Source organism: Carya illinoinensis, chromosome 11 (genome assembly GCF_018687715.1).
Source record: "Carya illinoinensis cultivar Pawnee chromosome 11, C.illinoinensisPawnee_v1, whole genome shotgun sequence".
NCBI lineage: Eukaryota > Viridiplantae > Streptophyta > Magnoliopsida > Fagales > Juglandaceae > Carya > Carya illinoinensis.
In genome coordinates, this window is record NC_056762.1 from 5,756,119 (window position 1) to 5,767,828 (window position 11,710).

Sequence of the window (11,710 nt, forward strand, 5' to 3'; positions counted from 1 at the left end):
ATCTACATATTCAAAACAGAAACCTAGTGTGAGTAGCAATCGAGCCTTGACATATTGAGTAGAGGAATTACATTTATGATGTCATCATTGTCATGTGTGTGTGCAATAACACTCACCATTTTCGAGTTACATGAACAGTTACATTTCCTATCTAAGTAAAATCCTAAAGCATATAACTTTATAATAATGAATAAGGCAAAGCATGATTGCTAAAGGAGATTATAAGAAGTCATGAAAGGGTCGGACACGTCCTTTTTTCTTTTTTCTTTTTAAATTTTTAAATTTTTAATTTTTTATAAAAATGATCTTGAACTCTTGAGTGAACATTGAGGCCTTTACTGATAATGTACAAATTGCACCAAAATTAACGACCACATATACAGCAAAAACACTTCCCGGACAGTAAGAAAGCAGTGGTATCAAATGAATTATATCGGAGATAGCATGATCAAAGAAGATAAGACCTAGCTCAGATTACAATCAACCAACCATAAATGAGGAAATTAATTAGAACCAAAAAGAACAAAGAAAAATAGAGAGAAGATGGGTACGGATTGAGCGTTGTGCCAAGCAAGGCCTCGGTAGAGGTTGACAGAGAAAGTGGCCGTGAGGTAAATCGTGGCGACACCCAGGCCGGCCGTCAATGCTTTGAATGCCCAATCTCCTGCCTTATTCGCTATTCCCATCTTCGATTCTCTCTCCGTTCCTTCGATTCTTTCCTTCAGGCTTTCTCTGAGGTTCGTCTCACTCGTAAGGCAGCAGAAGCTTTAGCTGAGAGGGTTGAACTTTGAACACAGGTCCCATGAGGATGGACAATGGTAAACCCGTTTTATTTGCTTTTTTCTTAATTTTTTTCTCGGCAAATTATTGGAAAAATTCTTGCAAGTAAGTTTAAGTCTATCGATTCATATACCGATATTGATAAGTAAAGTATATATTTAATGAAATGATGTGAATTAAAGATAAAAATAATTTTCATGATATAGAAAATTTTCTTCTTCTCTCAATTTTTTTTAATTTTTTTAAATAAAAAAATATCGTTGTGTGAATTGGTAAACGAAACTGACTTGTACTTGGCAAAATTCTAAATTATTTAATTTAAAAAAATTAAAAAATGAATCCTAAATTAAGATAAGCTTTAAAAATAATTTTTTTTTTATTGTTGGTTCGGAACAACGTCTTAATTAATTCTGAAATTGCATAGACCCTCTGTAAAGAATTTTCTATAAATTCACTTTAGATAATTTAAAGAGAAAATAAAAATTATTACTTCATTTTATATCAGTTATTGTTCAAATGAATGATTGATGGGAAAATGCTTTTAGCGAAAATAAGACGTATTTCTTTACCTAAAGATAGTAATTATAAAAATTAATATCTTGAATTTTTCAAATAAAAATATAATAAAAATGGGATTCCATATCGAAAAATTATCAAATACACTAGAGTGTAAATGTCATTTTTTCTATTATTTATATTTCGAACGCATTTAGTATTTACTTCATGGCATCTAATATAAATCTTTCCTATAAGCAAGGTGAGCAATGTTCTTTTAAAAATAAATGATTTGTACAAATTTCATATAGATAAATTTTATACAAATCTTCGAAACTTGTACTGATATGAATGTTAGCATAAATTTGACTGAGAATTCTTTTTTTTTTTTAAATGGTAAAGTGAGAAATCAATATGTTTTATTTCTCTTTAGACTTGAGCAATATATTTTTCAAACTTTTAATTTTCCCTTATACATTTTTTGTTTTACTTGAATGGTGAAAACTCATTTAAAAAAAAAAAAAAAATCCTACTAAAATGTGTAAAAAGAATGATACCTAATTCGTTCTTCACGAGTTAACATCCTCTCACAACTTATCCCATTAACTTTTAATTTTGAAAAATTACTTTTAAACATATAAATAATACAAACACAGTCTCAAAACGTGTTACTTTTGCTGTAGAACGACACAAATTGCAAAGATTGGCAGCTCGATCTGAATGTATAATGCATGAAAAAGCATTTTCAAGAGAAAAATAGAAATGGGTGACTTTTTTTTTTTTTTTTTGATATCCTTGAGTGTTCGGGTCAATTTGCGCGCACCTCGACTAATCTCACGAGATTCCGTTAACTTCAGGTAAACCTCCAGTAATCCTAAGGGGACTCAAACTAGTGATTAGGGAGCAAATCTAAACGCTGAATTGAGCTACTCAGGATTTCAGAAAGTACAAATTCGAGAGGTCAAAGCACCGAGATAGATATCAATAACATAAAGAACCTTGTTAGGGTAAAAATGTCTTTTAAATAGAATTGGCCCAAGCTGGACAACAATGCCAATTACAATATAAGCTATTTTTAACTTTTGACAAAAGAGAGGGACATCAGAGCGAGGCAGCAATACTAATAATGGATATGTGATGCTCATGCATTATTTGGGGATCTATGGCTCTTCATTGATAAAGCGACTGCCTGTTTGCCTGACTTTTTTATAACACAGCTCTCCAAAATTTCAGTGCAGCCAAGATTCGATTTCCACTCCAAGTCGATGGTATGTGAGGGATAGCCAGTTCTACTTCCACCATTTCTTCTCAGACAAAGATATAAGCTGTGAAAGAGAAAATGCATTAAGATGGAATCTCATAAGCATAATTCTGAAACCACCATATATATAAAACTTGTCACGCTGACTGAACCACGAATATTACAAGGAACAAATCCACCAAGGAATAAGCATCATCCAAGCTTTTTTGTGATAGAAGCATAGTTCTTAGCGTACAACCAGCACAAGACTTGCCTCTTACTAAATGGATCGGGATTCAGACTTCTAGACTTAGATCAATCTGGTTTCTAAAAAGTAACAGAAAGTTTATCCTGAATACTAAAAAAGATTTCATCATTGGTTTTGCCCACATGTTGATAAACACAGCAACCGTGTTTATGAGTGCACCACATTAATATCATATGGTTATGATCATATTCTATTAAAAATAATTAGTGTGCATAAGACTTAAATATTTTTCCTAATATTTTTCCCACCCCATATCATGGTCATGCTACGTTCAACCCTTCAAAGACTTGACATAAGAAATAATTTATGCACAATTTTGCCCCTGCATTTGGCCCGCCCAAATTAAAACCATGCTTCTGAAATGTAGTTTAAGGCAACGTTACCTCTGACTTGGCCCTAAGGTATTTTGATGTGGGTCCTCTCTTTCTTGTTACCCACCCCAAGAATTTACATATATATGTTTCTAGCTTCTTTTTTTTTTCTTTTTTTTTTGGGTCTTTGTTAATGGTGCTCCTCAAACAATTTCAATCAAACAGCTTATTTCATCCCAAAAAATTTCCACCCCCCAAGTTGGTTGTTTCAGGCATTGACTATATGTAAATCTGTTATTACTCTTCGGTGAGTCTTGCTATTACTCTTCAGGCGATTTAGCTACTTTCAATCCTTAGTTTCAACTCTTCAGTGAGTCTTGCTATTACTCTTGCCACTCCAAGAACGACTGGGGTCTTCTAATGTTTGGCTTTCTCCAATAGTTTCGTCCCTAATTAAGGGAATGAAGGAACATGGAAAATTATTGTCGAAGATTGGATATGACATACTAAAACCATATTTGATTGCAAAAGTTCAGTACAAGATCCTGAAAAGTAAGTAAAGTCCAGGGGCACTAACTATATGACGAGTGTCCAACTGTCTATGACAAAATTTTTGTTATCAGTGACTGCCTATGAAATAAATGATCATCAATAATAACATATGAAAAAAAAAAAAAAAGTCCAAAAGAACAAGGTATTATCTCCTTAAATCAATCAAGAACTTAAAAAATTCTTTGAAGGAAATTTTCTCGAGTATGATCTATAGTATATATCAGCTTGAGTATTGAAGTGACTGAATGAATCATCTTTCAAGTTTCGGAAGCCTTGAGAGAATAAAACATCCAGAGCAATGGTTTGTGAAACCAATTGCTTCATAGATTGCAGCTTAAACTGAACCATAACCTTTAAGCTCCAATCAACAAAAAGCAAGAAACTGAAAGTCTATTTGCTTTACACATTGAGTTTCAAAGTGCCTCTCATACCCTTGGGGTGGTGAACAAGAGAGGAAGGTAGCCCAAACAAGATTTTAAATGCAGTACTCACCTCCTATTATTTTACATGTTAATGAGTTCACCAAGCCCAAGTATCTAGACTGCTGGATGCCACATGAACTGCAAAGGTCAGATGGTAAAAGCCAAATGAAAGGGTAAGGACCATAGAGAAAGAGTAACTAGAAGCATTTCATTTTAACATGGAATCTTGGGAAGCTTAATCAATTGGATGGGATTCGACACTTTTCCCTAACCAGTTAGAGAAAGATACAGCAACTGTTTACAGTATGATAATTCAGTTGCTTCGGGTGTCATAGTCTAGCTGATTGAATGGGCTTTATATAGGACAAGAGGGTGAAAGGTGTGACAAATCCAGTTATTGGCAAGTAAAGGCCTTGGTCTTGGGGTATCACTTCCTTCAAGGTCCAAGGTTTAACACCTCATGGGTGCAAACAATCTTTTGGGGCCACACCCAATGGTGAAAAGCCAGCGATTTAACTAGTTTCATATAGGAAAACTTCCAAGGATGCGGTACACGGGACCGGGGTTTACTTTGCAATAATGGGTCCGAACGGCCCTGCCTTGGAGAGGTTCCCGACGTATATGAAAAACGTATATGAAAGGTCATGCATGTAGAGGAATTTTATTTTATTTTTTATGACGACCATGTCACAGTTCTTTGGACCCAACGCTAGGAAGTAACCACTGGATACATGACTTCAACTGTCAAAGCTGGATATCATGTAATCCAAGGGAACTTCTAGTGTGGAATCGAACCCAAGATACCCAAGACTACAGCCCATCCCAAAACTGCCCTTTCACTGCTTGGCTACACCCTGACGGGTTCCTTTAGAGGAAATCAGGTAATGTTTTTTCACTCAATTGATGAAAGCTACGGTGATAGTATCTAACCATCCATGAGCAGATCTTCAAAATTTGTAACTCCAACTATGTCACGTGTTTCCTTTTTGCCTAAGCCTGATATGCTTTCAAAATTGCAGGCAAGAGATTCATGCACCATAACCAGTTTATCATCTCATCAGATGTTCTCAAATTATATGGCAGTAAGAGTTCTGTTCTAAGTATACTTATAAAAAAAAAAAAAAAGAGTTCTGTTCTAAGTATCAATCCAGTTTTCCACATTCCACATTAACTAGTACTCATCACCGAATTTGATTTTTAAACAATTTAGCTAACGAGGAAACTAAATGTTGATGTTTCAATCCAAGCTATTAAAATAGGGCCTCTGCTAGATATGCTCTACAAAATGATTAAGGTTGATATCAGTTTAGATCATCACGTATGCAAGGAAAAAAAACAATTGTACAATTGTGGCAGACTGGGACATTGATGATCATAATAAATAAGAAATTCATATAATGACCAATCATTTGTGGGGTAAGAGCAATCTTCATTGGTGAATATTCAAATAAATAAGATGTCTGGGAATCTTTCAGATCAGTTGCATCTGTTAGAACATATATGAAAAGCATTGAACATATAGACTAGACATCTAGCATAACTATGGTAAAGGAGTTTATCTTAGGATATGATAAAACAACTTGACTTAGTATACAACTTTGAACCAGCTCAAGCTCAGCTGAAATTCATCAAGTCATTTTGCAAAACACAGCTAGCTAAACATTATCAGTTCTAGATGTAATTGTCACGCATGTTGGCGTGGTTCTGAGGCAAGGAAAAGTGTTGCTGCCAGATGGAGAATGATTCCTTTGTGTTTGATGTGGTGTATGTGGCTAGAAAGGAATGGAAGATGCTTTGAAGATAAAGAGTGTTCTATTGAAGATCTTCATTATTTTTTCTTTTCTACTTTGAGTTTGTGGGCTAGGATCTTTTTAAAGAATGATGATAATGTACTGAATCTGTTTCGGTCGTAGTTTCCTGCTTTCTAGTGTGTAGTAGGCATTTCATTTGTATACTTCTTGTGTACTTGGGCTGTGCCTATGCTTGGTAATAAAATTCTTGTTAACCAATAAACAAAAAGATGTAACTGTCATGCAACTTTAGATTTAGCACAAGCTACTAATCAGGAAAAAGAACAAAAAAAAAAAGAACTTTTAGGGTTAGCACAAACACATGCTCACACAAGAACAAACCATGTGCGCTCAGAGTCACACATATAAACATCTCACTAACCTGACGAGCAACCTGTGCCAGTCGTCGACTATCTCGGGATGATTCTGTTGTCAGGCTAGAATTCTGTGGTTCCGGAGAACCATTCCATTTCTCCACTGTCTTCTTCTCATTGTCAAGAGATGAATTGCCATCTGGGCTGCATAAAGATTCCTTCTTGCGCTTTCTCGTGAATGTGTACTTGAGAAACCTGTTAGTTGCAGTTTGGCTAACCACATCATTTGAATTTGATGCTTTCAGATCTGAGTTAAGTAAGGACTTATCAAAGGTCTCAGCATCTGTTCTGCATCCCTGAACCTCAGAATTACCTGCAGATAAACTTTCCTGTCTTGCCATATCTGATTCATTTATCAAATCTGTACCATTGTTCATTGTGTTTCGAGCACCACAAGCCTTGACAAACTCCACATCATTTTCAGTTAAATCAACAGATCGTAATTCCATACCAGTTAAATCTGAGTGTGGCATCAGACCCTCAGTTGATACTGGATCCATTTGACCTTCCTTCTCAATTATCTTAGAAGAGTTTTCTACCAAACTTGGGGAAGTTTTGGAGTTACAAAGATCAGAGATTTGATGCATTTCTATGAACTGATCAGCAAGGGAGCCACATGAGAGATCTTTACTTTTAGTGTATCTAGCAGCTCGTTTCCTTTTCCTGCAAAAGGACTTGACAACCTGCAAATGGATATCACCTAAATTTGGCTGCATCGTTTTCACTTCATCTAGGTTCTTCTCTTCTACTCCAAGCATATTCTCAGCCTCATGAGTAGGTATCGCACACATCCCATTAACTTGTTTGCATGAGGGAGCTTTACTTTTCTTGAATTTTGTGGCTCTTTTTCTTCTTTTTCTACAAATGGACTTAACAGCCGGCACTTGGGTCTGATTACTATCTCTGTTCATCACTTTAAGTTCATCTTGGTTCTTCTCTTCTACTCCAAGTATATCATCATGCTTTTGAATTGCCATCTTATACACCCCTTTACCTTCTTGACCTCCTTTGGCAAACACTTCATTCTTTACATCATCTACTTTTCCAGTAAAAGGCAGCTTTCCATCCAGAAGGTACTTTTCGAACGCACGAATTCGCTGGGTGCATCCATTTCTGTACAGCTCAGGTTCTTTGCTCCTCATTACTATGGAGGCAAAATAAGGATTAGGAAGATAACAATTATCCATATGCAGATCATTTTCACCATAGCACTTATTGCCCGTGTGTGCCCCACTTGTAGTAACATTCTTCATGTCAGATGCTGTGAGTGGCTCAAGTTGTGAATCAGGTAGAGGAAATATAGACTTAGAAGCCATGAGTCCATTCTCTTGTGATATTTCTTCATGAACAACAGAATCACCCGCTAAATTACATCCATCCAGAGGCTGCAATTGGTCATTTGTCACCTCCTCCAGTTTATCCTGAACTTCTCTCAACTCTTCTCTAAGGTCCCTTACTATATCCTCAGCTTCCTGGAGCTGTGCTTCAAGCTCTTCAATTTTCTTCTGTTGACTTAAGGATGTCACCTCTGCTTCAGTAACCTATAAACATGGACACAGACTCAACCATCATACAATGCTGTAATTTTTTAAAAACATGAATTCCACACCAGAAACAGTTAGATAAAATCAGAGCAAAATGGTCCAAATCAATCTTAGGAACTTTTGATGTTAAAATAGACAACATAATGATTTAATTGCCTTAAGCCTGAGCTAAAGAGGAAATAGCTTCCAAAGTCTGGTTTGTGCCTAAAGACTGAACTAGTTTTTCTGTAGGATTGAGTCAAGTGAATATAATTGTGAAGCTCTATGAAATTCCATAAACTCCAAAAACTGACTTATGATTTCAAAGACATATCAACAGATAACCAAATGCAGAAGTAGAAACACATGCTTGAGGTTTCATAAAATTCTTTCAAAGCCCTTGTGACAAATCCACTTATCAATTCTGTGAAACATTACAAAAGGATGAAGTAGTCACGGCAGGGCCAAGTTCCCCATCTTCCCTGCCTCTATCAGTGCAGTCCCTTCCTGACAAAGTTTGAACCAACAAAGCCAAAACACTTGCTTGTTTATGTCAACCAACTCAGTATGTAAAGCCAACTTTTCTTAAAGTAAGTGACAAGAATAAAACAAGACGTTAAAACCTAGACAGAAAAAAAAAAAAAAAAAAAAAAAAAAAAAAGAAAGCGTGAAAACTACCCCTGTTTGGCTACAAAATTAATCACTTGAGGAAAAAAATTGAAAATTACTTATCTTTCAAATTGAACAAACAGGTATGAGTCTCACGTGCTAAAGATAATAAATCAAACACCATTTGCTAGTCAAGGATACTCAAATCAGTCCACTTTAAACTTCTAATCAAGTTTTAAAGATAAAACGCATCGAAAATGGTATCTCCCAATTACACATTTTGTATACACCCATCAAACATCAACACCATTGCTAGTCAAGCATACCTCAAGATGGTCACTTTTAAGATATAATAAGTTTTAGAGACAGAACCCATCATTAACAAAAAATGGGATTTCCCAATGACACATTTAGTTCCCACCCATCAAACATTGAGAGTGAAACCATCAATCACGCCCAGTAACATCTGGAGGCGGGAGACAAAGACCCTATGACTTCTAAAAACATCCCAAACAGCTTGACAGAAGTTTTTCTGCATACAGCGCGAGCTTAAACTAAAATATTCATCAGCAATGCACACTACCATTGATATCAAAATTAAAAAAGTATCCCGACGAAAGTTTAGTAAAGATCAGAACTTTCTTCAACAAACGAAGATTCACTCCAAACCCACATCACAAAACACAACCAGAACAAAACCAAACCGCATATTCCCATCGCTACATCAACAGATAGAAAATCAAAACAAGACAGAATTAAAAAGTAACCCCATTTGAGTAAAAACCACCATACCTTAGAATCCAACATCTGTTTTAGCCTCAAAAGCATCCGAAGCGCCTCCTCTTTCGTCGAGAAGAGTTCCTGCTGAAACCGAAGCGCTTTCTTCTCCGATACCATAATACGTGCCGCCGCCTCTTTCGCCGTGTTGAGGATTATCTCCGCATAGGCCTTCTTAAGAGCCGTCAATTTCTAACAAAAGAACCAAAACCACAAAAAATCAAACAAAACCCCTTGACAAAAAACCCGTAGGAGACCAAAGTAGCAAACGGAAAGAAGATCAAAATCAAACCCCATTCAAACATTCTCCAAAAATCAAAATAACCCGAAAGAAAAAAAAGGGTGGAGGTAGTTGGCGGTGGTGGAGGTTGTCGAATGGTGTTTCGGTTGTGGTGGGTCAGATTCTATCACAGATTTAGTCACATAAATTTTACCTCGGACTCTTCCATTTTCGTTAATGCGCAGAAGCCTTTGGGTGGGGGGGTCTCCGACCAAGTCGTGAAGACGAGAGGGAGGTTTGTTCTGTTTTCCCCTACTTTTCCAGCAGCTGTCTGTTAGGAACTGAAGCCTTGCTATATTACCATAATACCCTCACTGCATCGCCTTAATCACGGAGCTGCCACCTATGATGGCAGAACCAATAACATCGGTGCGGTTTTCGGTTCTTCGTTTCTTCCCAATGGGCGCGCTAGAAGAGTGGTCCCCACCAGCCGGTCCGTGACGTGGACGAGTGGAGCTCGTACAAGTGGAATATGCACACGTGGCTTGATGCATGAAGCAATTTTGGGCGAGGTTTTTCTAGGGGAACGGTGCCTTGGGAAGCGCGGCGCGTGACAGTGGGCGGTGGTGATTGCGGACCTACGGTGAGGAAGCGGAACAGAGAAGCGTACAGGAATGTGAAAACGGTTTGGGGAACCTTTTCCTCTACCTAATATGTATGGAAGTCCGAAGTATGAATGGAAATTCAGACGACTGACGTTGTCCCGACCAAATGATATAGGAAGTAGACCTGTGTAACTGTGTTTCGGTCGTCGTCAAAACCGTCTTGCGTTGCCGCGGATGCCTTTACTTTGGATTGACAGAAAGTTTCTGTCTCGTCTCGTCTCGTTTCGTTTCTTTGTTATAATTTTTTAAAATTTTTATATAAAATATAATAAATAATTTAATTTTTTTAAATTTCAATTTAATTTTTTTAAAATTTAAAAAAATAATAATATTAACATATAATATTTTAATAATATTTATTTAATTTTTAATTTTTATCTAAAACTATATCATTTCATTTCTAAATCCAAACGAGATAGTAATTTAAATTGAGAAAATATTTTATTTTGTCTTATTATTATATTTTTTTCAAATTTTTACATAAAATTTGATAAATAATTCAATTTTTTTAAATATTAAAATAAAAATAATATTCTAATAATATTTTATTCATATTCAACTTTCACCTAAAATCATCACATCTTATCTCATTGTTTAAATAAACCTTTATAAGATTTGGATTCTTCCCTCTTCTAGACAAGTAATGCTATATCAGTTTTTAGAAAGTGTCTACGAAATTTATTATTAAAAAAATTATTTTTTCATATAGATTATATATTTATCAATTTTTTTAAATAAGTATACGAAATTTATATATTTTAAAATTAAAAAATATATTTAATTATTTTTAAAAAATAAAAAAATATACTAATAAACTAAAAATTACTTCCTTAGTTATTAAGTAAAAAAAATATTTTTGATAAGCGGTCAAATAAAACAGTCACATTAGGACAGCATGGTAGCTTTATTCTTAAATTATTTAGAATGAATATAATTTTTTTTATACCGATATTAAAAATATTGGTAAGAGAGAATTCAAGTCTATTTATCCTCCATATTCCTTATTATTATAATGATGATATGAATTCAAATAAATATAATGTTATTACTATTTTTTTTAACCAAATTTTATTTCATTATACTAAAAAGATAATAAATGAAGAGGGGGTGGATTCCCAACAAACAATCCAAAATAATAAATAACAGTGTAAAGTGGTAGAAAAAAAAATAGATTTATTTGAGATCAATTTCTTAGTCCCTACCTATATTTTATAAGAGAGTATCGTCTTATAAGAAGACGGAAATAAGATATTTGCATAAAAGCAAACAATAGAATTACCGTTCGTGGCGATAGATCTTCTGTTGGAAGCGGTGATGATAAGTGTATTGTCACTTGTTGACTTGAGATGGTTATTGGAAAGGTTCACGATCCCTTTTACAAGATTATAGATTAAAACAAACGATAATATAGGATAGCAATTGGACACTGAATTGAGTCATCGACGAGGGGCCTATACAGGCGGCACGTATACCCCACTTGCTTGTATGGATATATATACAATCTTTCCATTGCACTCGGAAAAAAGAAAAAAAAAAATCTTTTTGTTGCGTTTTTATAATTTACTTTAAATGGAAGGCACTTACAAAATTTTTAAAAATTTAATTAAGAATTTTAAAAAATAATTATTATTTTGTACCAATTGACATTGTCTGATTGATTATAAATAAGCTGTGAAATAATTAT

At 35.0% G+C, this 11,710-nt stretch overlaps 1 protein-coding gene across 2 annotated transcripts; it reads right to left on the reverse strand.

Annotated features, from left to right (window-relative positions):
- Positions 1-2,227: 2,227 nt before the first annotated feature.
- On the reverse strand, positions 2,228-10,192 carry LOC122281605. 2 transcript variants are annotated; one of them, XM_043093254.1, is made up of 5 exons: positions 9,576-10,192; positions 9,157-9,333; positions 6,241-7,773; positions 4,139-4,206; positions 2,228-2,600 (listed from the first exon to the last, which is right to left on the reverse strand). In XM_043093254.1, exons 1-4 carry the CDS (start codon positions 9,588-9,590, stop codon positions 4,183-4,185), a joined length of 1,749 nt encoding a protein of 582 aa, XP_042949188.1. In that variant the 5' UTR covers positions 9,591-10,192; the 3' UTR covers positions 2,228-2,600; positions 4,139-4,182. The 2 variants fall into 2 exon arrangements, with proteins under 2 accessions (XP_042949188.1, XP_042949187.1); XM_043093253.1 differs by lacking the exon at positions 4,139-4,206 and having other exon boundaries at positions 9,576-10,184.
- Between the last annotated feature and the right edge of the window lie 1,518 nt (positions 10,193-11,710).

What these genes read in the sequence shown, in the direction of transcription:
- LOC122281605 (XM_043093253.1), bottom strand. An exon ending in AACAGATGTTGGATTCTAAG is followed by an intron (nt 7,774 to 9,156) that starts GTATGGTGGTTT and finishes CCATGTTTATAG; the next exon opens with GTTACTGAAGCAGAGGTGAC. An exon ending in TGGCACAGGTTGCTCGTCAG is followed by an intron (nt 2,601 to 6,240) that starts GTTAGTGAGATG and finishes TCTCTTTCACAG; the next exon opens with CTTATATCTTTGTCTGAGAA.